At 34.3% G+C, this 27,092-nt stretch overlaps 2 protein-coding genes across 2 annotated transcripts; both read left to right on the forward strand.

Annotated features, from left to right (window-relative positions):
• The first annotated feature begins 376 nt into the window (after window positions 1-376).
• On the forward strand, window positions 377-6,511 carry si:dkey-276j7.2. The gene is made up of 8 exons (XM_087256845.1): window positions 377-560; window positions 1,541-1,581; window positions 1,668-1,722; window positions 1,992-2,058; window positions 2,267-2,357; window positions 3,668-3,734; window positions 3,959-4,025; window positions 5,786-6,511. The coding sequence occupies exons 1-8, from the start codon at window positions 387-389 to the stop codon at window positions 5,860-5,862; spliced, it is 639 nt and encodes a 212-aa protein (XP_087112971.1). The 5' UTR covers window positions 377-386; the 3' UTR covers window positions 5,863-6,511.
• An 8,971-nt stretch (window positions 6,512-15,482) lies between these two features.
• On the forward strand, window positions 15,483-18,257 carry ermn (ermin). The gene has a single exon (XM_087256858.1). It carries the CDS (start codon window positions 15,483-15,485, stop codon window positions 15,849-15,851), a length of 369 nt encoding a protein of 122 aa, XP_087112984.1. The 3' UTR covers window positions 15,852-18,257.
• Window positions 18,258-27,092: the final 8,835 nt, after the last annotated feature.

Genomic DNA, 27,092 nt, shown 5'->3' on the forward strand with positions numbered 1-27,092 from the left:
TCTTTTTTACTTTAATGACATTTTTAAATGTTTTTTGCTCATTTTAAATATCTTGATGAAATGTTAAAAGTTTAAAAATCTGAGTAAATACGAGCCAAAATTGTGCCAACAATTTAGTGTATTTTCATTGAATTGATTTATTCACAATTATCTAAATGTTTCTATAACTTCCTAATGTACGGTTTGTTTTTAAACGAGTTGCAAACTTATAGCTAATGTTGACTATGAAAACATAATTCTTCACAATCTTGCGTTGTCAGACTTCCAGTAATATGAAGAGTTTGCAGAGAGTGAAGCCCCGGGGACTTCACCGCGATGACGTCACTTCCATTGAGAGGCGCGCTTGTAAAATTCCGGAGCAGCGTCGCTTTGAGCTGCAGACAGAGATGTCGACGACACACACACTGAAGATGAGCGCTTCTGTACAATACATCAGAAAACTACTGGGCAAAAGCAGCTGCGCCACAAACAACTTGCTAAACACTGGACACAAAATACAAAGGAAAACTAGTGACTGTAAAACTACCAAAAACAAAGACGGAACAACCCTTACAAGAAAGGTAACTGACTTTTTCTCATTGACTTTGCACCGTAAAAATGTAACGATTAAAAAGTCAAGACAACAAATATGTTTATGCTGTTTTAACTCATTTAAATAAGTTTTTGGTTACTACATTTTAAAGTTATTTTTACTCAATTTGATTGATGTAAGTTGATATGACTAGAAAAGTTCATTTGATTCAACTAAAAAATGAGAGCAGCGAGGTTTTTTACAGTGTGAGGCATTTCTTAAGTTTATAACTATTCTAATATTTTTTTATTTGATATTTATAAGTAGTTGATAATCTAATGGTAGTATGGATGTTAAAGCTTGTACTTATATTTAGTATTTAAATACATTTCTTTTCTGTGTTCTTGTTGAAAAGTATACACTGTAAATGGTGATTACTTTATTTTAAAAGTAATTTAAAAGTAGGTTCAAAACATTGCCTAATAAATGACAATTTGTAACTTGGAACAGTTAAGTTGACTTCATTTTATATAGTTAATTTACTTAATAATTTTAAAACAAGGTTTACTCCACTTTTTTAAAGTAAAGTCAACTAATCGCTTTGCGAGTAAAGAGTTTACTCACGTTTTTAAGTAAAGTCAACTAATCGCTTTACAAGTAAAGGGTTTACTCACTTTTTTACCTAATCACTTTTTATATGCGCATAATTACATGAAGTATGCCTCTACTTTGGTTTATTAAATGTAACTGTCTATGCCTATGGTTTTTAATTAGAATATGCATATAGAAAATTCTTTGTAAGTATCTTTTTCTATTCTCGTATTTTATTGTGAGATGTATATTTTGTACTAATTCTTGTATGTAAACAACTGAAAACAAAAATTAATAAATTGCATGAGATAACATATAACTAAACCCATTTGCCAAACGTGATGAATGAATTAATATTCTTTACTTTTGCGCCATGACACTGTAAAAATAAAAGGAATTGTATTTTATTAATTAAAATTGAGAAATGTTATCTTTTAGGTTGTGCAAACTCAAGATAAGACAACAGAGCAGTGCATAAGGTAAAGTACTGATTACAGATTAATGTTAACCTAGATTTAGTCTGTTTACCTTAGTCTTGTTCTTACTCGTGTCTCTTTGTTAACAGGAAAAGTGTGATATTACGAAGAACAGAAAATGAAACTTTTGGCTTTGACATCCAGGTAACCTCTTTACTCATGCAAACACACACACACGCAATCTCTCTCTCTCTCTCTCTCTCACTTTCTCTCTCTCTCTCTCTCTCTCTCTCTCTCTCCCTCTCTCTCTCTCCCTCTCTTCCTCTCTCCATCCTCATCATCTTTCCTCCGTTCATTCATTCATTCATTCATTCATTCATCCAAGCGTTGCGCTCCTGCCTGAAGGCTTATTATCTGTCAGGGATAATTGGATTTTGTATGATGAATTGATTGGCTCTCGTGTCTCTGTGCAGGATCTGGTCCCTTGTGTGTGTTTTGTGAAGGAGGACAGTCTTGCGGAGAGCAGTGGGTTAATGACCGGTGAGCTTCTGCTCTCTTTCTGTCAAACTTCAGTGTCATTCATAATCACTCAGTGCTGAAACATCTGTGTGTGTGTGTGTGTGTGTGTGTGTGTGTGTGTGTGTGTTTGTGTGTGTGTGTGTTTGTGTGTGTGTGTGTTTGTGTGTGTGTGTGTGTGTGTGTGTGTGTGTGTGTGTGTGTGTGTTTGTGTGTGTGTTTGTGATCGCAGGTGATGTTATTATCGCAGTCAACAGTGTGTCCATTGCTGGATTCACTCAACAGCAGCTCAAGGATCTGTTTCAGAAGGCATCCATCTTAATGTAAGACACAACATGATCGACTTTGTACATTTTTGATTTGTTTAGCATTAACCCTTTATTGAGCACTCATTGAAATGGAGAGTTACTTAAATGGAGTGTTATTACAAGACTTCTGGACTTATAATATTTTTATTTATATGTATATTAAATATATTTAAAAAAAAAAAATATATATATATATATATATAGTTGAAGTCAGAATTATTACCCCCCTTTTAATTTATTTTTTTTTCTATTTTAAATATTTCCCAAATGATGTTTAACAGAGCAAGGACATTTTTACAGTATGTCTGATAATATTTTTTCTTCTGGAAAAAGTCGTATTTGTTTTATTTAGGCTAGAATAAAAGCTGTTTTTAATTTTTTAAAAACCATTCTTGGGAAAAAAATTATTAGCCCCTTTAAGCTATTTTTTTTCTCGATAATCTACAGAACAAACCATCATTATACAATAACTTGCCTAATTACCCTAATCTCCCTAGTTCACCTTATTAACCTAGTTAAGCCTTTAAATGTCACTTAGCTGTATAGAAATGTCTTGAAAAATATCAAGTAAAATATTATTTACTGTCATCATGGCAAAAATAAAATAAATCAGCTATTAGAAATAGGTTTGCTTAGAAATGTGCTGAAACAATCTTCCCTCCATTAAACAGAAATTGGGGAAAAAAATAAACAAGGCCGTTTATAATTTAGGGGGGCTAATAATTCTGACTTCAACTGTATGTATATATATATATATATATATATATATATATATATATATATATATATATATATATATATATATATATATATATATAGGTAAAAATATTACTCATAATGTATTATTATAATTATTGTTATTAATTATTTGTAGGCAGTTTGGATTAATGTTTGGATTAAAAAAATTATATAAAATGTATTTATTTATTTAACAATATATACTTGTAGTTAAATCACAGTTGTTCACTTTCAATATTATTTATATTATTATTATTATTATTATTATTACACAGCATATAACTCCAGGGTGCGAATTACAGGTGGGTTCATTAAAGCTCAGTACATACAAACGCTTACAACAGGTGTGATCCCCCAAGGACACACAAGCACCCCCTACCTCAGTTTTTAATGGAGTAGGTGATTAGTTAAGGAGACAAAGTGAGGCGTGATTCTACTGCCGAAACTTTGTTAACAAGTAAACTCCTCTTATTGTTGTCTAATGATATAATACAGATCATTACAAGATAGCTCCTTACTTGTCTCATTCCTCTCTACTTGATATATCATTCTTAACATAACATTTTGTTCTGGTTTGCGGACTTTAGGCTGGAGATTGTCAGAAGCTCTACAGAAAAGCAGAGACAGTTGCTCATCAGACTTTATCTCCTTCAGGTGACTTTTTTAATATATTGAAACATCATAACTTAACAAGTCTCATTTTTGTGCGCAAATTATGTATGTTATTACACATCATAATGATTCCTGTCACGTCTCTGTTGTGTTTATCTTGCATATCAGCAGTTATTTACAGTAAATGACGTTGTATTGGAGAAGAGTGTGAATTGTGAACTAACCAATGTTTTTTTTGTCTTCCTCTGTGTTTCCCCACACAACAGCGAGAGTTTGCAGAGAAAAGCGCTGAGCTCCAGACACTCAACACAGAGGAAGTGCGTCTCAAAGGAGGTGTGTGTTCAGTATGTGTGTGTGATACCAGAAACCCACAACACAGACACATAATTTCCCCATTAAGCCACACTCTGCCCTCAAGATGCCAACAAAAGATATACATGTGTGTGGGCATCATGTGGGCAGTGTGTGTGTGTATGTGTGCTTATATCACGTTTACAGGAACAGACTTTGCTGACAGTTCCTAACACTGTTCTGAAATCAAACTACAGAGAGTCTGTGCTGCAAAAGTGTTTTGTCAGGTTGTCTTAAGAGTGCGTGTGATAACAATAACGTTTAAAATGGTTTCAGTATGAATACATCAACAGTTGTTTCAAAGATTAGGTCAGAGCAGGAATTACATACATTTTTAGTATTATTACAGAGAATACCATCCTATTTTATGCAACCAGTACTACTATTATTACTACTATCATCATCATCATCAGTAGTAGTAGTATGTTTAATAATAAATTAGAAAATAACACTCAATCAGTGGTTCTCATGGGCTCAGAATCTACTAGAGAGCATCAGTAAACTTTTAAACTTCAATAATTGATTTTAATATAAAATAAATTTTAATTATATATTATTTACATTTCATTAACTATTTAAATACAACATAAAGCCAAATATCAAGTAAACTGGATTTATTTCTTTATTTAAAGAACTAGGGTTGTCATATTCTTGGACATGTTTGATATACAGTATACTGGTGTAAACTCTCTGTTCCTTAGTATTTGAGCCTTTTTAATGTTGAGGGGTTTGCCTTGTGTTTTAATTGTTATGTATGTGATGTAGCTTTTATTTTTAGCATTGATTGTGTTCAGCACTTTGGGCAACGTTGTGTTGTAAAGAATGTGCTATATAAATAAACTAGCTAACTAACTACTGTAGAAAATGCTGGGTTTTACACAATTCCTTCATGTTTTCTTAACAAAAATCAGTTAAGTTCACTTATTATTGTTTTTTTTTTTTTTACAAATGTAAGTGCATTGAACATAAAACAGTTAAGTTGTGCCCAAAAAACTGAAGAATTTTGATGATTCAGCGCATTTTAAATAAGTAGTTCAAGCAACAAAAATCATGTGTATACTGATATTATTATTACTATTTCTGTTATTCTATGTGTTGTTTAGTTATTCTATTAGTGTATAGTGATATATACTGAATTTTAAAAGTCTGATTTCAAGTTATGGAAAAGTCCTGAAAATCTATCCTTTTTCTGGTTCTAATGCTACATTTATATTGCAAGTTGTCAGTGGCTAAATATTTGCAAGTAAAATTAATGATCAAAATCTTAGTTTAATAGCCAATACAGTGTACAAGCGAAAAAAGATCCAAAGGTTATTGAAATAAACCTGATTTCCGTTTCCCTCATATTTGTTTCTAGTTAAACTAATAACTTTGTTTCTGCTTAAAACTGGTTATTTTTCTGCTTAAAATATTGAAGCAATTTGAATAATCATGAAAAAACAAACCAGTCAAGGCCATGAAAATTTCCATAATGGATATGATTTTTTGATCAGTAAATTTCTAAAATTATTTCATTTATACTTGTAAAAATAAACAACAATTGAATTTAAAAATTTTAATATATCGCCACTTCTAGTTTGTGTGAACCAAAAATCAAAAACAAAAAACACTATACAAGATGCTTTATTTCCCTTGAAGCAGTCTTAAATATGTGTCAAAAATGTTTACAAGCCATACAACTATATTTTTGTCATTAATTCCATAGTTAATTAAATTAAACCCATCTGTTCCTCTGTTTTCAGATGCCATCAATCACATTCAGCAGCCTGATGTACTTTCTACAGGATCATCTGCTGCACTTTCTGAAAGAACAGATTGATTCAACACACATTTGAACAAAAACAAATAAAGGTTGTGGGCTTCACTTCAGATGATGCGCTGGTGGATTACAGTAGGACAGAGTATCTACTCTGTGGGCACCTGGACTTTAACACGGTGTTTGTGAATTAAAAAAACTACTCTTGGTCATATAACCAGGAAATGCAATTAGTAAACATGTTGTAACTAGGAACTGAAAGTTGACTTAACTTTTATAATTATGCACGTTTTATTTACTTAATAGTTTAAAGGCTTTGTGTTTACTCGCTTTTTAAAGTCGTCAACTAATTGCTTTTTACAGTGAATTGACAAAAGCCTGTACTTTCTGTCATTGTTTGAAAGACTAAATGAAAAGCTAAAGACTGATGTATAACATGGATTTACTTCAATATTTATTTGAATCACAATGTAATTTTGTATTATGAAAAGCTAAAGACTGATTTCTAAAATGGAACTATTTAAATATTTATTTTGAATACAGTGAACTTTTCTATTATCTCTGCTGTATTGATGTAATTTTGGCTGTTTTTGTTGTAAGTCTATTTAATTTATAGTCCACAAACATTCGTTCTGTGTATTTATATATTGAAATGTGTAATATATATTTATTAGTTTTTTTATATTTATATTAAACCAATGTAATAAGCTGATGTTGTGACACAGGCTGCTTCTTCTCTGGCACTTTCTCACAGTACACTTAATCTTGCTGATTGTGCTTTGCATAAGTTGATTTGTTTGCTGTTTGTTTTTGCTAATCGTGTTAGTTTTTCCAGATATCATCAGAGTCGGTGGTAAAGCAACAGACATATCTCTCATTCAGCTCACAGATCTTAAGCCTGGCAGGAAATGACACGTCATTTATGGCACATCCTGTCTCAAAGGCTTTATCATCACTTTCATGAGGCTTAATTGACAGTCTTGCTTCTTAAACATTTTTATTTACAATACTAAAAACGTTAAGCTTAGCTATAAAAGAATCTAATTTTAAAAGATTTATAGTAATATATATATATATATATACTCAAGTTTACATTCAATTTACTTGTTTTGGTGAGTTAACGACATGTTATTGCAATTAAATAAAAAGCACTATAATTTAAATATTACACTTAATGCATAACTCAGGACTTGTGCATCTCTCTCTCTCTCTCTCTCTCTCTATATATATATATATACATACAGTAGAAGATATATATATATACATACAGTAGAAGATATATATATATATACATACAGTAGAAGTCTATTAGAACTATTAGCCCCCTAAGACTTCAACTATATATAAATATACACACATACACACACACAGTTGAAGTCAGAATTATTAGCCCCACTGTTTATTTTTTCCCCTAATTTCTGTTTAACGGAGATTATATATTTTTAACACATTTCTAAACACAGTAGTTTTAATAACTCATTTCTAATAACTGATTTATTTTATCTTTGCCATGATGACAGTTAATAATGTTTGACTAGATATTTTTCAAGACACTTCTATACAGCTTAAAGTGACATTTAAAGGCTTAACTAGGTTCATTACGTTAACTAGGCAGGTTAGGGTAATTAGGCAAGTCATTGTATAATGATGGTTTGTTCTGTAGACTATCGAAAAAAAATCTTAAAGTGGCTAATAATTTTGCCCTTAAAATGGTGTTTAAAAAATTAATAACTGCTTTTATTCTAGCTGAAATAAAACAAATATTATCAGACATACTGTGTAAATTGCCTGAATTTGTTAAACATAATTTGGGAAATATTTAAAAAAGAAAAAAAAAATCAAAGGAGGGCTAATAATTCTGACTTCAACGTAGCCCCTGGGACGTATTTGGGGCTCTCCAGAAATGTATATATTGATACGTATTCAGAATGGGCCTGGTTGAATCTTTAATTTGACATTGTTACAAAATGCACTTTTTAAACGTGTACTCATACCATATGTTAGAAAACATAGTCCTGAAAGAGTACTTTCTTTAGGTATATTAACATTGCCTTTTATTTAATTAACAAATAGGTACACTCAAAAAATGACTTTTGCTGCTTGTTTAAACTACTTTTTTTAAATTAGTGAAAACAACACAATTCTTGGGAAAACTTTTGTTGGGAAAATTTGTTTTATGTTCAATCCACTTAAATTTGTAAAAATGACATGAGGATGATAGACAGTGAAAAAACTAATATCCACCTGTCAAAAAGTGTGTTATAATAACACTCACTAGCCACTTTACTACGAACACCACTTTAAGGGGTCATTGATGTAAATGTGGTCAAGACAATCTGCTTAATTTCAAACCGAGCATAAGAATTGGGAAGAAAACTGTTTGAAGTAACTTCAGAGAGTGGTATGACTGTTGACAGCAAATTGGTTAACTTAGTTATTTCAAAAACCACTGATCAACTGGAATTTTCACAGCCATCTCTACAGTTTATTCATTTGTTTTCTTTTCAACTTAGTCACTTGGTTAATCTAGGGCCGCCACAGCGGAATGAATCGCCAACTTATTCAGCAAATGTTTTTTTACGCAGCGGATGCCCTTCCAGCTGCAACCCATCACTGGGAAACATCCATAGATACTCACTTACACACATACACTACGGACAATTTAGCTTACCCAATTATCCTACTGTATACCACATGTTTTTTGGAGCACCTGGAGGAAACCCCATGCAAACATGGGGAGAACATGCAAAATTCAGACAGAAATGCCAACTGACAAAGCCGGGCATGAACCAGCGATCTTCTTGCTGTAAGGCGATTTTGCTACCCACTGTGCCACCGTGATGCCAATCTCTAAAGTTTAGAGAAAATAATCCAATAGACAAGATATGCAGTGAATGACAGATCTGTGGGTGATAATGCCTTGTTGATGAAGAAGAAGAGCAACAACCACAAAAAAAAAAAAAAAAAACTTGTTACAGCCAAGGCCTGAAAAAGGCGCATCTGAATACACAAAATGTTGAACAATAAAGCAGATGAGCAACACAACCCAGGTTTATTCTGATTATGCACCCCTACATACATTTCTGGAGATTGCCAAATATGTCGCAGGAGGTAGGTTTTTTTGCAGTTTTTGTATTCGCAAATCCACCAGAGGCCGCTGTGTATGCTTTTTGGGATCTCAAATTTCTTTCACGAGTGTCATTTGCCCCTGCTGTTTCCGCATTAATCCACCAGAGGCTGCTGTCGACTGACTTACTGACTGACTGACCGACCGATCCCTCTCCCTCCTTCTTCATAAACCCAACCAATAGTGTTTTCAAAAGTACTGATTGACCAGCGCCCACCCACTTCCCTAAACCCAACCGACAGTGTTTTCAAAAGAAATCCAGAAAAACTAATTTTCCGTTTTCAAATTTTACCACATTCTCACCCTGTTATTTACTTGTTTATTTATTTTTTTTCTTCTGTTTGTCTTACCTGCTTTATAGAACCGTTCTTCACCAGACTCGAACCCCATCATCCTGTTCAACTCTGCTCTGCATCTCAAATCCTTAGAGATACGCTGCAAGACACTGGACAAACTGGCAACAGCAGGAAAGTCATCCACATGGTGGTAAGCAGTCAGCTGGTAAGCTCGAAAAGGAACAGAGTCACACTGCCTCGTAACTTTCATTTTCAAAATTAAATTCACAATCTTTGGAAATGTATATAGGACTACATTTTCAGAATGAGCCTATGTTGGCTGATGGAAGAACAACAAACATTCAAAAAAAATATTACAGCTAAGGTCTGAAGGAGAGTATCTGAATTCACAAAACTTTGAACATTGAAGCAGATGAACAACAACACCAGAAGGCCACTGGATATCACTCCTAATAGCAAAGAGTAGGCAACAGAGGCTCACATTTAAAACCACAGTAAAACCATTCTATGATAATTTCAGCAGAATAAAATGCCATGTCGCAAATTTCAAATCATCTCAAACTGTTTTTTTTTCAACATGACATGAGTAAGTTCACTAAATTCAAACGGCCTCCTCAGTCACTAGATGTCAGTCCAATAGAGCAGCTTTTGGATTTGCTGGTATGAAGATTTGCATCATGAATGAGCACCTGCCAGCAATTGCGTGATGTATGGAGCAAAACACCTGAGTCTAAAGTCAAAAGAGGTATTAGCTATGTATAAAATGTCCAGTGAGTATTACTAACTTGGCAGTAGAAAAATAGCAATAAATCTCTCATTTTCCAAAGTTTGAATGTGCTCCGAAGAAATTTCCAACCTGCCGTTGAGCCCGTCAATCCTTTAATCCCATGCTCAGACCAAGAGATCGAAGCCAAACAACACATTTCTCCAAACAATGAGAAGGAGAGTCTCATCAGCTCTGCCACTGGGAATGAGAATGAGGCTGCGTCACCCAACGCCAGCCAGAGTCCACTGAGCCGTAAAGGGAGGGACAGAGAGACACAGTCATGCACAGACCGGTCACCACCAGAAACTACTGAGCATCTTCTCCTTCAGGGTCATCTGTTCTTCTCAAATCACAAAGAAACCTTATAGAGAAGCACTGAGCCGACAAGAACAAGGTAAGATATGCTACTGAGCAGAGATTTTACAGTTTTCATTGTGTGATTTTTAGTTCCTGCATTTGTTCTGACAATGCAAATCTCCACCATAGACTGGTCACTGGTTTTTGATGGAGTTACAATTTCACTTTTAACATCCGGATGGTTTGGTTGATTGGTTTACTTGTTTTATGTTGAAGGAAATCTCATCTTGATATTACTAGCCTACTGCTAAGATAAATCAAGCAAGGAAAGCATTAATACTTTCCAAATGTACTCTGAACAATATCTATACATGGTTAAATGAGATTTGTATGCATTTATGTAACAGCATGGCACGATTTCCCAAATATGTTATGCAAGGTCTCTTGTTGTCGGAACATACAGGAAGAATTGTGTGCTTGTGGCTCCATTACAGCAGTGGGCCACTTTGTTTAGTCAAATTAAATTAAAATTCCTCAAAACAACTTTGCATCATTTGTCAAGTCTCTTTAACAAAATCCCTTTCCTAATTTAGACATGACAAATCATTATGTTTTTCGAAAGCGGAATACCAATATGGCGCAGGGACAATGGTTACATTTTGTTTTACAATACAGTGTCAAAAATAGATTTGTGTTGGAAGAACATGTAGGAATTGAGTTAACTTATTAGTTCTTACAAATTGAAGTGGATTGAACTTAAACAATTAAGTTGTCCTCACAGGAAATAAAAAATGTGTTGTTTCAGCTCATTTTTAATAAGTAGTTTGAACAAACTGCAAATGTCACTTCTTAAGTGTATGTATATTTAATGTCCACTTACAGTGTGTTGTACTATAGAAGGTACTGTGTTCTATGGGGTGGTTTTCTGAATTGAGATTAAGCCTAGTCCTAGACTAAAATGACCCTTTAAACTAGATTAACAGATATCTGTTTTTTCTTTCATCTGAGATTTTAATAGGCTGATTACTTGGAGAAAAAATGGAGCTACTGTTCTTCAAAACCACATTGAGGCTTAAAGGGGCAGTTCACCCAAAAATCTAAATTTTGTCAACATTTGCTCGCTCTTCGCTTGTTCAGAACTTTTTTGAGTTTCTTTCTTCTGTTGGCCAAAAAAAAGTTATTTAGAAAAATGCTGGTAGCTGATACTCATTGACTTCCATTGTAATTTATTTCCCTAGAAGTAAACATAAGCTCATTTTGGAAACGTAACTCTACATGCATTTCTAGAGATCTCAAAGTATGTAGCGAGAGCTACGCATGGCTGCATTTCCACTTTAAAACAAATGCTCCTGGGTGTTATGACGCCGTTCCTTTTTGTGCTTACCAGCTCACCACTTACCTCCGTATGGATGGCTTTTGTCCGGTAGCACCACATGTTTGTTCGGCGAACTTGAAACGCAGAGCAGAGTTGACTGCGACAATGGGGTTTGAGTTTGGTAAAGAATGGTTCCAGATAGCTGGTAATACAAAAACAAAAGCTAAAAAATAAAATAAACAAGTATACAGTATAACTGTAAAAATGTAGTAATATCTGAAAATGTGGTAAAAATCAGGCTGCCACAAAAGCTTTTCTTTTCTAGATTGCTCTTAAAAACACTATCGGTTGGGTTTAGGTAAGTGGGTGGGCGGGTCAGTCCGCAATTTTTAAAAAGCTATTGGTTTGCATTGGGGAAGAGGGTGGGTTAATCTGTGCTTTTTAAAACACTATAAGTTGGGTTTAGGGACGGGAGAGGGTGGGAGTGTCAGGTGGTTGGTCACTCAGTAAGTCAGTCAGTCGACAGCAGCCTCAAGTGGATTTACGTGAGAACATCAGGCACGAATGGTACTCGAGAGAGAAATTTAAGGTCTCCAAAAGTGTACACAGCGGCCTCTGGTGAATTCGCGAAATCAAAAACTGGAAAAAAAAAACTGAAATCTTGTTCTCTCCAGAAATGTATTTAATCAGAATGAGCCTGGGTTGATGGTGCCAGCTATCAGCATTCTTCAAAAGGTCTTCTTTTGTGTTTAACAGAGGAAATAAACTTATATGTTCAAAAGTAAATGAGCGAGAGTAAATTATGACAGAATTTTTATTTTTGGGTGAACAGGTGCAGGTTTAACTTCATATTAATGTCATCTGGAGGACACAGATTATTTGGATTACGACCACCGGCTAGACAAGTTCTTACAGACAGAAGTGACCCATTGTAACATTTTGATGAAATAAGTTTTTAAGATTTTCAGGTTCTGCATGCATAAATTCATTTCAGATTATTTCACTTCCACAGCCCAGAGTTTCATCTGTGACCCAAAGAGCAAAACCTGTTCCAGTTTGTCTCTAGGTGCTCACAACATTAACATTATTGGCATGTGATGCCTTTCTTCAGGAAACTGGGGATTTATGTGGTGTCAGTGAACAATAAGTAAAGCCATTCACAGATTATGCAGGGCCATTTGTGATTTAAGACCATACTAACTTACATGAACTTCTCTGATAATATAACCCAGGCTATCTGGTCATATGCTATGTATATGGGTTTTGATGAGTCATATAGGCTGCATAGATGGAAAACATATTCCCATTAAAAACACTGCACATTTTTAAAGAGGCTCATTTTACAAGTTCCTTAATTATTATGCCGCAATGAGAGTACAGTTCTAAATGATGTTGGCCTGTTAAATAGCAACTTTTTATTTTCATGAAACTACAGAATATTCAAGTTTTAATGCACAAAAAAGTTTTTATTACAGCAGCTTTGCAAACGCTTTATACCATTCAAATATATTTTGTGCATGCTGTATAACATACATTGTTTACCCATATTGTTAACATGGTTATAATACAGCAAGTAATGCAACAAGCATTAAGTTTGGGTTAGCTTTTGCAGCTGGACATTGCTTTACAATGCCCTTGATAGGTGAACATTAGCCAGTGGGGGATTGTCTTTTGTCTTTCCAGGTGTGAATTGTTCATTTTCACTCCCACGCATACAGAATTGTGACGCAAAATAGAGTTTGCAAAGTGTAAATCATTTTAATGTTTCCTTTGAATGAGAGAACAGAGTAATTTTCACATAATTGTGAAGTAAATATTCAAGCCTACAAGACCTTTTTGTTTTTGGGACCTTATTTCAGTTAATTATATTCTCCCATTTTCATATATGTTGGCCAAGTCTATGTAATAGGTAGCTGAAATAAGCACAAATGTCAGGACATTTCAAAACATCTTAGGGGCCCCAAAATCACCTCAGACCGTAGAGTATTAAATACTCTTTATTCACACTATTATTCGTTATACTCAAAAAATTCTTTGGTGATTTTTGAGAGAGATGCTAATGGTCTAATTTGATTGAGTGATCTATGCTAAGCTAAGCTAAAAGTGCTCTCGCCAGACACAAGGATTGGCTGAATGGATTCAAAAATGTTGAAAGTCAACTGTAACTCTAGGGGAGTTGTAAAATGAGCCTTTTTTAAGTTAAAAAGGTGAGGTGTTCATTTAAGTGTCCCTTCACTCCAGATTTTAAGTAATACAGAATCTGAAAGAATTAGTTTTAGATAAATGTCCATGGTGTATGCACTCCCCAGCTACTGTTTTCAAACGTTGTTGCATCTGGACAACTTCTAGTTTTGGAATTTTCCTTAACTCCTCTGTATAATCAGTTTGAAAGAGAAGATCATGACAGAATATTGCCCGAAAGTAAATGCTATTTGTTTTAAATGAATCAAGTTTATTTTAATTCAGAACTCCACAGTCCAGGTGTTAATAATAATAATGTACATATGTCTTTAAAAATGCCACATTTAAAGTCATGATGAACTATTCTACACTGTTAACGATTTTTGTAAACTACAAAGTATTTAACTATAATATAAACTGCATTTTACTGTAGGACTGGTATACACTGTATTATGCTGTGTTCACACCAGACATGGAACGCGCAGATAAATCAAGCTATTCGCATGTAAATAGCCGCGTGAACATTTGAGTTTACTCGCTTCATTCGCGAGTCAAACCCTGCTTCATTCGCGCGTCAAATCCGCTTAACTCGCGAGTCAAACCCTGTTTCATTCGCGCGTCAAATCCGCTTAATTCGCGTGCTATATTCACTTCAGAACAGATGCAGATTTGCATGATGGGCAGGGCTTCTATCTGCCGGTGACTCTAGCTTCGTTGCTAAATGGCTAACATGGATTTTATTAAGAAAATAACTGTTTATATGTTTTATGAAGGCTGAAAAACAGCGTTGATACGTTTAGGGCCATGTCTGGGTCCACTAGATCCTTTCAGAGGTGCGTCCAGCTCTATGAGCTCATAAACTTCTCCAGATACTTAATCTGGATGATGGAGGCTTTCAGCGGTGCTTCTGACTGAGCCGAGCCCAGTTTGATGCACTGTTGTCGGTGTCGGATGGAGGATTTCCGCCGGGACACCAACAACATTTATACGTCACAATCACGCCCCCACAAAAGCAAGCTCCTGATTGGTTAACATGGTGTGAATGTCCACTTAAGTTCAGATTTTTGAACTCGAGAAATTCACGCGTAACACGCGTTAAGTGCATCAAACGTAGAAAACGCTCAATGCTGCGCCATTCGTGCATATCGCGCCATTCACACAGCATAATTCGTGTCATTCGTGCTGCGCCATTCACGCATATGGCGCTGCAGGATATCTATTCACGCGTTTGCATTGACTTAACATGTAAATCACTCGCACTAGACGCACCTTCCGCGTCTGGTGTGAACACAGCATTACTGGTACTGGTATGGTTAATGGTATGTTACTGTATTATAAAGTTGCATTGTGAAAATTACTGTATACATTACAGTAAAGATATACATACAATACTGTAAATACATATACAGCAAGATAAATAGTGCTGTAAATGTAAATACAGTATTTTTGCTGTAACGGTTCCCAGTGAATTACTGTAAATTCGACAGGAAATTGTTAAAAGTGTAGATTAAGGCCTATACTCCTGGTTCAATTTAAAACTATCTGTGAAACTGTCACTATAAATCACATTTATACATTTACTGTCAGTTTAAACGTCTGTTTGTTTATGTTAAATGCACTGCAATTAAATTTTAACACTTGTGCCCTTTCTTTTATAATTTTTCAACAACACTTGCAATCCCAGGACAGGAAGTGACATCAATGGAGCACAACGACAAGGCCAAAATAGAAGCTGAAAAGGAGCTAACAAATGAAGTACCTAAAGAGACGACAACATCTGAAGATCTGGAGAACGTGAGCAAGAACGATTCTGTTAAACTTGAAGAAGACATATATGAAAACAATGCAGATAAGGATGAAAAGGAAGATGCAATGGAGGAAGAGGAAGAGGACGGATTGGATGAAATAAATCAGGATGGTTTCGCTTCTGTTGAGATGTTAGGCCAGAGATACGAGAAGGATGAAAACAACCGTCCTGCTTGCAGGTACAACACCGTCTGCTACAGAAAGATCAAGAGAGGAAACACCAAACAGAGAATAGATGAGTTTGAGTCCATTCTGAATGTATAACATTGATGAAGGTCACCAGAGACCTGTAAGAAATCACGAATGTTTTCATGTGGTTGCTTCAGAAATATGTGGATATTAAACATCCTTTTTAACGTAATAGTTAACAGCTGTAACACCTGCTCACACACAATCACATGAACAGTATTTATGACATCTGCTATCACTTTATTTAAATAAATTAATAGTAATGTTTTGGTTTCACTTTATAATAACAGTACATAAATAATAATGTAGTGATGTGTAAAATAAATGTTACTTTAATATCAACTAATGATGAGTTAATAATGAACCAACTACACGCTAATCATGAACTACAACACAAGTCACATGAGTTAATCTGTGAATAATGGCAATCTTAATTACTTGTTAGTGTATGCTTAATAATTAATTTATTAATTAACACTTAAGTTTTAGCTTAACATAACCAGCATGAAGGTTTGACCTTTTAATGTATCTTTATGTCATGACTTAACATTATCATTAACTCATTCTTAACATTCTGTCTAGTGCATGTTTACATTAAAAAAACAACACTAAAGTGTCCAGTCTACATCAAAATGAACATTTTAAACACATGAGTTCATCAGTTTATTAATTATCTTTAGTTTTAGCTATATAGGGCAACCCACCTAATAAAAATTAGTTGTTACAAAACACCAACATGGTGTGGCTAAATATCAACTTTAATATAAACAGCCCTGGGAGTAAGTAAGTTTTAGCTATATGTAAAGAACATACAGCTAATGTATCTTTATGTCATGACTTTACTTGGAGTGGCACATTATCATTAACTCATTCTTAACTGTTTGTCTAGTGCATGTTTACATTGAAAAACACTAGAGAAGTGTTCGGTCTACATTACAATGAACATTTTAAACACAGGAGTTCTTGGGTTTATTAAATATCTGTAGTTTTAGCTATACAAAATGACCCACCTTGTAAAGAGTAGATGTTACAAAAAACCAACATGGTGCGGCTTAATATCAATTTCAGTATAAACAGCCCTGGAATTAAGTAAGTAAGTTTTAGCTGTAAAGAACACACAGTTAATGTATCTTTATGTCTACACTTTACTTGGTGGGGCACCTTATTATTAACTCATTCTTAATGTAACGGAGGCCAGCTAGGAAGTGCTGAGCAGGTAAACCTCACTCCTCTGAACTCCAAAGATGCTCTAGCGACAAATGCTAGAGGCCATGGTCTTTAACCTCCTTGTTAAAGCAACCGACTTCCATCGCCATTTCGATCCCAACTTGGAGCGGGTTGGGTGATGTCAGACCATTGGGTTTACATTAACAACTCATGAACTCCTATGTTTAAACAGTTGTGTGTGTCCATCTAGAATGTGTTTACATTGAAAAACAAAACTAAAGTGTTTAAATGTGTAGCTGTCAGCATTAAAACAAATATTTTATTCCATGAGTTCATGAGTTAATTAATTAACTCTATAATTAACAAACATGTACTAACATGTAATTTAGGTAGCCATTATTCACACATGAACTCACGTGACTCTTGTTGTAGTTAAGCTTAGTTGCCTTAACTCATCATTAATTCACAATAATTAGTTTAAATATGAGTACATCATTGTCCATGTGCTGCTACTGTAATGTTACCAATCTTTAAAGTTAGCCTACAATTCGAAGGGAACATCGTTAAGTGAACATTCCTTTTTATAAAATTGTAAACATTCTGAAAGTTTTAATTTTGAACGTTTTCTAAACAAATTCTGAAACATTAAAAACACGCTGGCCGAACTAAAGGTTCAATGAACAATGTATAGCATAAACAATGTTTTTGTCCTAGCATTTTGAGAACATTATTATGCTCTAAAAACTTTTTTTTTTCCCAATAAAGAGGTTTGTAACTGTGTGAGGGCCTTGCCTGAAGGTTTTCCAAAGTTTCCACAACATTTGCTGAGTCATCCCCAATCATACTTGAGCAAATTCTCATCTGGCAGCAAGCTGGAAAAATAATTTGTCTACAAATGAGATTTTTCATTCACAAAGGCTTCTCCGGCTAACATGCAATCTGTCTGAATGCAGCCAGTAGTGCCAACTTTCCATCAACAAAATACTGGGAGAGCTTACAGTACGCTCTAACAAGTATGAAGGGAATTTTTGTGTTCGGGTTTAAATCTACAAATAATGTTGTGATTACATAATTTCTTTGTAAATCATCAAATATGTTAAAATACAATAATAGGCATATTAGTCATATAGATCATCTGTGATCATAAATTTCAATATATGGTTTTCACTGATGCCTATAATAACTTTATTGATATCTACCCTATCAGTAACTGCATAATCTGTTCAAGTTTGGAAGTCTTTCTCTCACTGTGACTACACAAAGTGATTTTTTTTCCATTTGTAGAGGACTAATAAAAGATGTTCAATAAGCTTATATGACTGTTTCTTTTTATTTTTAAGTGTTTCTATATTTAGCCTATTAATGTCCACTAGATGGCGGCATTGCATATGTCTTTTTAGTTAGACATTGAATATAGTGTAGAATTGTATTTCCTCACCACTAGCTGGCAACGTTGCATAAATCTGTTTAAACGTAGATAAGAAAACACATATAATATAATATAATATAATATAATATAATATAATATAATATAATATAATATAATATAATATAATATAATAATATACTCAATTCTTAACCACTAGATGGCAACATTGTTTTGTTTTGTGTTAATCTAAAAGGTGAGGAAAGTGGTTGACACGACAGGACTGTCTACCTTTATAAACTGAATCGCTTTTGGATTTCAGTATTTATCTGTGATCACGTGACTGCTTAAGTAGCCTAAAATTCATTCTGTTTTGTGTACTGCTGCATATATAAATTCAAACATAACCAACAAAATTGTGAAAAGTACACGGATAATTTAAAACAAACAATCTTTATAAGCCAAACTAACATAATACAATTATAATAAAATGACAAGCTGGATAATGAACTCAAACTTCGACCGCGGCTCGATCAGTTAGCATATAAGAAGAATCAACAAACTGTTCACCGTTGCCTTGCTAATTATCTTTATGTGGCATCTAATGTAAGTATAATCGATGTAATGAGATAGGGACTGCAGTAATTAGTCTAATTTGGGTGTTTATAACCCGACGGACTCTTTATTTATGCATCTGTGTTTCTAATGTCTTATTGGGAGTCTGTGTGTGTTTGTTGTCGTTCCCTCAGTTAGCTTCATCAATGCTTGAACTTTACCACACAAATGTCACTAATTGCGTTTTATTTACAGGAGGTTTATGAACATCACCTCTATTCCTCCAGCCACGTAATGTAGGCCTACCAGGTGACTTGAATGTTTTTTCCGACAACTTATAAATTATAGGTTTCACTTCAGGTTTGAGAAACTTCCATTGAAGAGAATTGAAACTAATCAGATATGTCACTGAATAATTCATTTGTGAAGCAATTAATACACAAATGAGATGGTTTTGATTTTATGAATTGTTCGTACATATTATGTTTCTCTTCAACATGTTTGTAAAGTTGCTGTGGATAGATTTGTTTTGAGATGATTCGTGGTCTCATTCATTCATTTTCTTTTCAGCTTAGTCCCTTTATTAATCTGCGGTCGCCACTGCGGAATGATCCGCCAACTTATCCAGCGTATGTTTTTACACAGCGGATACTCTCTCAGCTGCAACCCATCACTGCAAAGCATCCATGCACACTCATTCACACACATACACCACGGACAATTTAGCCAACCCAATTCACCTATACTGCATGACGCATGTCTTTGGACTGTGGGGCAAACCAGAGCACCCGGAGAAAACCCACGCCAACACGGGGAGAACATGCAAACTCCACACAGAAACGCCAACTGACCCAAGCAGGGCTGGAACCAGCGACTTTGTTGGCGTAAGGCGATTGTGCTACCCACTGTGCCACCGTTAATTTAATTTGATTTAAATAATAATGATTTAATGTAAGTTGCTTTTTATTTTTCGATAGATAAACAGTGAGGAGCACCTCATTGTTCAGTTTTTAAAAACACTTCAGCAATTGTTTACAGTTTGACAGGACTTACTCCAATATTTATGCAAAGCATTATGGGACGTAGGATAAAGGTGGATAATTCAGCCGTAGGGTTTATTTAGGCAAAGTGAGGCAGGCGTTTTGGCCTGGTTTGTTTCATTGAGCTCCGGGCCTCATTTGAATGGTGGCAAATGTCATGTTGGCAAGCAATGGGAGGTTTGTGACTGTTGTGCTTCGCTCTCTCTGGGCCGGGGGTCGAGAGGCACTTCCTGGGCAACACACGTCCCCTGTGGTTTAGGGTCATGACTGACCTTTCCCGACACAGTGAAGCGGCTTTTTATTCTCCCTCTCTCCATCCCTTTTTTTCTGCCGTTTCCTCTTTATTTCTGGTTTTGTGGCTCTCACTCTTTCTGTCTCCCCAGAAAGCAGGTTGCATCACGGTGGGCTGAAATGCCACCATTGGCCTCAGGCTTTTACGCAGCTCGTTCTGACTTCCTCTGGCTCTCTTTGCCAGTTTCAGGCATGTTTACGCAGTACGGACCAGTCGCTTGTCTACTGGTTTTGCGTCAGATTAAAAGAAAACACGCCACGCATGGATAACAACTTTTTCTTTTAAATTAAAGCATGATGGATTTTTCTTACAATCAAACCAAAAGACACACTAAAATACACATTCGGCTAAATAGTATTATTAAAACAGGATTGAATTGGCTTTATAAAAACAACAGCGCTTTTTATGCACCTTAAAAAAAGGACAGTATTTGAAAGCTTAACTTGGACTTTTTTTGGCTAGGTTATTGAAACATGTTGATAGTTCTTGTGACCAGGGTGACTATTGCTGATAAAAACAACAACTTAGAAATAAATTAATAGTTTTTTATTCATTCATTTTCTTTTCAGCTTAGTCCTTTTATTCATCAGGGGTTGCCACAGCGGAATGAACCGCCAACTTATCCAGCATGTGTTTTTTTTTAGAGACATTTTAGCTTTCTCAGCTCTAACATTACAGTGCCTCTGGCCACGCCCCTTTCCTGCACAGGGTGAATGTGTGTAGCCGTTTGTGATCTAGCCTGGATGTGTTTGTTTGTAGTCTTCAAATTTCGTTCACTGTAGGCTTTGCTAAGCTTACTCTGTAAAAGCTAACGTCTCCTTTGCATTGAACTTTGAGCGTATTCATCGATGTTGTTTATGTTCACACATCTACATTACACATCAACTAAAGTTTAAAATATGATATCTCAGTGGACCACACGTTTAAAACAATGTATTGTAATTGAAATACAAATAGATGAACTGCAATACATGTATAAAAAAAACACTTAAACGTTAATTTTTGAAGGTTTTCTTTACATTATACTGAAGAAAAAAAAACACTTATTGAAAAAGCCCAGACTGTAAAAAAAAAACATTATTTAAATTTTTTTTTCAGCAACTAGGGTGCCCCCCAAAAAAGTTAAATAACAGCCATTAAATTACAGACATTTATCGTAAAATAACAGACGCTAAATTACAGTTATTTCCTTAAATTTACATTTCCGGTACATTTGTGTAATTTACCATCTGTTATGTTTATGGTAAATATCTGTAATTTAACTGCTATTATTTTTAATTTTTTCAGGTGTTTTTACATATTTTTTACAGTGCACAATCACAAAAAAACCCAGGTGTACATGAAAAAAATTCACAGATGTACATTTTTTTTTGCTTGCAGTGTCTCGCATCTAAGCATCTAACACATTTTTGGGCCACCACATGAAAGACAGTGAAAATAAACACACAATAAGACAACAAAATATTATGTAGAAACCATTTGAGATCTGTACACAGTAAATGCCTCCTCATTCCACTCTGTAATGACTCCACAGATACCGGCACATTCAGCATCTTCAGTGCGAGCAGTTGTGCGTCTGATGGACAGAATAAGTGCTGATTTTTGCGAGTGAAGCGCGATTCAACCGTCAGGGTTTGTGTGCTGTGAGAGCGGCCCACTGTGGCCTGACTCTACGGAGGACATTCATGATCCCCCTCACGCCATAAACCTCCACAATGACAGCTTTGTGAAGGATGGAAGAGAGCTGCTGTGGAAAATATTCAAGATGCAGAGACAATGAGAGAAAAAAAAGAGCAGCTTATCAAAGTTCTCCCTTCACAAAGCCTGCGAGTGTTCAGGCTCCGCTGGAAACTTTTCAGTGGTTCGCTGAAGTTTGAGGCTAATAGAAAAGCTTGCGTCTAGTGGTAAACACGGGCCGGGTGTCAGAAGAGGCCACTGCTCTGTTCCTCTGGCCCATCTCTCTTCAGGTCACATACAGTGGCGTCACAGCGGACGTGAACACGCACACCAGCTGATGACGTCTCTGATCGTTTTAGGGGGAATTCTGAGAGAGAAGAGCCATTAGAATAATACAGAGCTCTTTTTGCCTGGTGCAGTTGTTTTTTTTTTGTGGCGCACAAAACCAAATGAGTTGCAAAAGACTTCATGACATCTTAAGCTTCAGTTTTTTTGGTCATGTTCTGATAAACTGTGATTGTAAATTAAAAAAAGATTTATTTTAATTATTAAAAGCTGTAAAATGTGATTTATTATTATATTTACTATTATCATAAAGAGGTATTTTTGCCTGTACATTTAGTTAAAAGAGAGTATAAAGGTGACGCAGTGGCACATTAGGTAGTGCTGTCGCTTTACAGCAAGAAGGTCACTGGTTCGAGCCTCGGCTGGGTCAGTTGGCGTTTCTGTGTGGAGTTTGCATGTTCTCCCTGCATTCGCGTGGGTTTCCTCCGGGTGCTCCGGTTTCCTCCACAGTCCAAAAGTATGCGGTACAGCCACAGTTGAATTTAGTAGGCTAAATTGTCCGTAGTGTATGAGTGTGTGTGAGCTGGAGGTGCATCCGCTGCGTAAAAACGTGCTGGATAAGTTGGCGGTTCATTCCGCTGTGGCGACTCCGGATTAATAAAGGGACTAAGCCGAAAAGAAAATAAAAATGAATGAATGAGAGAGTATAAAATGGTTATAAACACTTATTATTTTAAGCCTGTATGAAAATATATTTTACATATATATTTCACTATATTAATATTAAGGGATTTCTTCTTATTAATTATTATATTAATTATTATTATTATATATTTCCCTTCCTAATAGTACTATTATCAATAGTTACACAGCCACACGCTTATTATTCTTCTATGGAACTCTATAGTTTATATAAATATTTTTACTATATTAAAATAATTTCTTATTATTACGTATTACATGATTTCTAATTATATGTTTCCCTTTTTTATTCTTACTATTAATAAAAGGGGATATTTATGCCTGTAATTTAGGTTAAAAGAGAGGATAAAATGGTTATGCATACACTTATTATTTCAAGCCTGTATGAAATTATATTTTAAGTATATACTAAATTAGTATGATGTGATTTCTACTTATTATTTGTAAAATGATTTATTAATATTTATTTCCATTTCTATTATTACAATTATTAAAAGGGGAGTTTTTACCTGTATTTTAAGTTAAAAGAGACGATACAAATGTTTATATACACTGTAAAAAATGCAGGGTTCAACGCAATTCATTTAGCACTTTTGATAAAAAATTAAGTTGTCCCAATGAGATCTTAAGAGTTGTGTTGTTTCAGGTCATTTTAAATAAGTAGTTTGAACAAGCAAAAAATAAAAAAACAACACACACACACATGCATGCTTATTTTTCTAAGCCTGTATGGAATTATATTTTTATATATATATATATATATATATATATATATATATATATATATATATATATATATATATATATATATATATATATAATTATTTTTTTTTCATTATATGAATATGAAATTATTTCTTGTTATTTTTTTATTACATGATTTATTATTATATTTACTTTTATCAAACATGAGGTATTTTTGCCTGATTAAAGAGAGGATAAAAATGGTTACACACACACATGCACATACTACACACACTTATTATTTCAAGCAAGTATGAAATTATATTTTAAATATATATTTTTTACTACATTAACATAAAAAGATTTCTTCTTATGATTTGTTATAAGATTTATTATTATATATTTCCCCTTCTATTATTACTATTATTAAAAGGGGCTATTTAAGCCTTTAAGTTAAAAGAGAGGATAAAAATGGTTATACACACATAGATTATTTCAAGCCTGTATGAAATTATGTTTTAAATATATAGTTTTCACTATTTTAATATTAAATTATTTCTTATCATTACTTATTATGACTTCTTATTATATATTTCTATTTCTTTTATTACTATTATTAAAAGGGGAGTTTATGCCTGTAATTTAAGTTAAAAGAGAGGATAAAATGGTTATATTCACATATTATTCCAAGCTTGTATGGAATTATATTTTTATAATATACATCTTTCATTATTTGACTAAATTTTTTTCCTATGATTTATTATTATATTTACTATCAAAAAGGAGGTATTTTTGCCTTTTAAAAGAGAGGATAAAATGGTTATACACACACACACGTATTATTCTAATAGTATATTTTAAATATATATTTTAACTATATTATTACTATTAATATTATTATGATTTAATTTTTATATATTCCTCTTTATATTATTACTATTATTAAAAAGGGGTATTTATGCCTGTAATTTAAGTCAAATAGGAGGATAAAAACATATATATATATATATATATATATATATATATATATATATATATATATATATATATATATATATATGTATATATATATATATATATATATATATATATATATATATATATATATATATATATATATATATATATATATATATATATATATATATTATTCCAAACTGTATGGAATTATATTTAATATAATAAATTTTCTGTTGATTACATGTCAGTATAAATCCAAAATATTGTCCAAAATTATTTCAAAACATTCCAAAATTAAAAAGTCAAACATGCTTGGAAATGTATAATTGTCAGGAATCCAAGTGCTTTTACAGAATGTCTTTTTGATTATACAATGTTAAACAAAAAGATTTTCTCACAATTAGGCGATTTAATCGTAGTCTTCTCTACTGTATAATTTACCATAGATGTGAGAAGAAAAAAAAATCAGAAACAAAGAAATACAGATATCTATACATATGTATAAAGAGAACGAGATTGGGGGAGGGGATTTATAAAGGGTGACCCCAGGGTAGCGGAGGGTCACAGGAGGTTTTCCTGATGAGTGGTCCTTTGGGGTCTTCTTAAGCTGTGAGTGACAGGCATCCATTGTGATGCCCATGAACTGCTGCACTCTGGTTTATATCCATTCTTATCACCAAACCAGGGACGGTCTGAAGAGATGGCCGTCCTCGGTGCATAAAATAAGGATGGCCTCTCCCAACAAATGACCACCGAAGTCGTCCGTCTCCATCCAGGAGGGAGAGGTTGAGCGGAGAGGAAGTGTGATTGTACTGGCCACACAATGCACAGGTGTTTGATAACTGCTGTGAGAAGCGTGGACAGCGGACTGCACGACGTGGGGGGTGGAGAAGAGTTTATGCAGGGAGCAAGACGGGTTTCCCAGAGGACAGCATTTTAATTTCTAATTCATTAATCTCCCCGGTGCAGCCATCCTGCTTTGTGGAAATCCAAGACCAGTATAAGATTCACCTGACTGGCTCAAGTCAAGGTCACGGGGTGTGAAGTCAGAGATATACTCAGGTTAGAAAGTAAGAGTGGGACAAATCCCTCATAGTTATCTTCAAATCTAAAATCAGCCAACGGGAAGTTTACTAGATAAACATATTAACCCTTTAATGTGCACTCAACTCTTTTTTTTTTTTTGTTGGTGAATAAGTCAAATAAAAATTCCTTTGAACACAGTGGCTCACAGTGGCTCAGAGGTTAGCATTGTCACCTCACCCCAAGAAGGTCGCTGGTTCGAGTCCCAGTTGGGTCAGTTGGCATTTCTGTGTGGAGTTTGCATGTTCCTTTCGGGTGCTCCGGTTTCCCCCACAGTCTAAAGACATGTGCTACAGTAGGTGATTTGAATAAACTAAATTAGCCGTAGTGTGTGTTAATGAGTGTGTATGGATGTTTCCCAGTATTGTGTTGCAACTGGAAGTGCATCAGCTGTGTAAAACATATGCTGGATAAGTTGGCGGTTCATTCCATTGTGATAACCCCTGACGAATAAAGGGACTAAACCAAAGGAAAATGAATGAATGAAATTACCTTGATCTTTTGACATTTCGTGGTTTATTGTATTATAATAACATCTTCTTTTAGAAATTTCTCGGTAAAAATAGCCTACAGTAGATGGAAACAGTTAATACAATTAGAGTTTATTAATACTACAGTTTTCTATTAGCCTCAACAGTTAAACTACAAAATAGCAGTGAAATGTGTCACTTTATTTCATAATAATGTAAATAAACCCTGCCTCCAAAGAAGAAGGTTAACACCTCTACATCACTTCCTATTAAGCCCTGATCACCACACTCAAAACATTATTTTTACTGCTTGTTCAATCTACTTATTAAAAAAGAGCGGAATCAACACAATTCTTGAGATTTTCTTGGGACAACTTAATTGTTTAATGTATGATCCACTTAAATGTGTTAAGTTAGTAAGTAATAAAAGAGGTAAAAGCAGGTCTACATAGAAACCAAACAATCAAAATTGCTCTGAGGACAACAAGATAAAGTGCAGTGGCATGTTAGGAAAAATTACATCACCTTCTCACAAATCTCAGTATTATGGAAGAATAAACTGTAAAACAATATCAGTAAATTAGCAGTTTTCTGTATTTTGTGATGCTTTTTTTATTTCCCTCATTTATTTATTATGTTTTTGCATTGCATTATGGGACCTTGATCATTCTTCCAACAACTCTTCATGTTAAAAAGTTTGAAAAAGTGACTTTCATTAACATTTTTAACAGTTTAAAGTGATATAATGTCTGGGCTGGTGTTGTAAATTACCAGCCTGATCAAACGAGAAAACGTAAGTATTTTACGTTTTGTCAGTTTAGTGGCTAATTTGTACGAATTCATACAAGTTTAGTCGTACGAAATTGTACGATTTTAAAAAGGAGGTGTGGCACCTATACCCCACCCCGAAACCCAACTGTCACTGGGGGATGTGCAAATCGTACTAAATTGTACGAATTAGATCATACAAATTCATACGAATTAGCCACTAAATCAAAAAGTTACGAATTGCTGTGAGATTGTGTTGGAATTACA

The sequence above is a fragment of the Danio rerio genome, chromosome 6 (assembly GCF_052040795.2).
Source record: "Danio rerio strain M-AB ecotype USA chromosome 6, GRCz13ab, whole genome shotgun sequence".
NCBI lineage: Eukaryota > Metazoa > Chordata > Actinopteri > Cypriniformes > Danionidae > Danio > Danio rerio.

Bases quoted from the DNA above. Each gene is read 5' to 3' on its own strand.
- si:dkey-276j7.2 (XM_087256845.1), top strand. From the start codon at position 387: ATGTCGACGACACACACACTGAAGATGAGCGCTTCTGTACAATACATC. The intron at 2,059-2,266 runs GTGAGCTTCTGC...TTGTGATCGCAG, and splicing joins GAGCAGTGGGTTAATGACCG to GTGATGTTATTATCGCAGTC. The intron at 4,026-5,785 runs GTGTGTGTTCAG...CTCTGTTTTCAG, and splicing joins GGAAGTGCGTCTCAAAGGAG to ATGCCATCAATCACATTCAG.
- ermn (XM_087256858.1), top strand. From the start codon at position 15,483: ATGGAGCACAACGACAAGGCCAAAATAGAAGCTGAAAAGGAGCTAACA.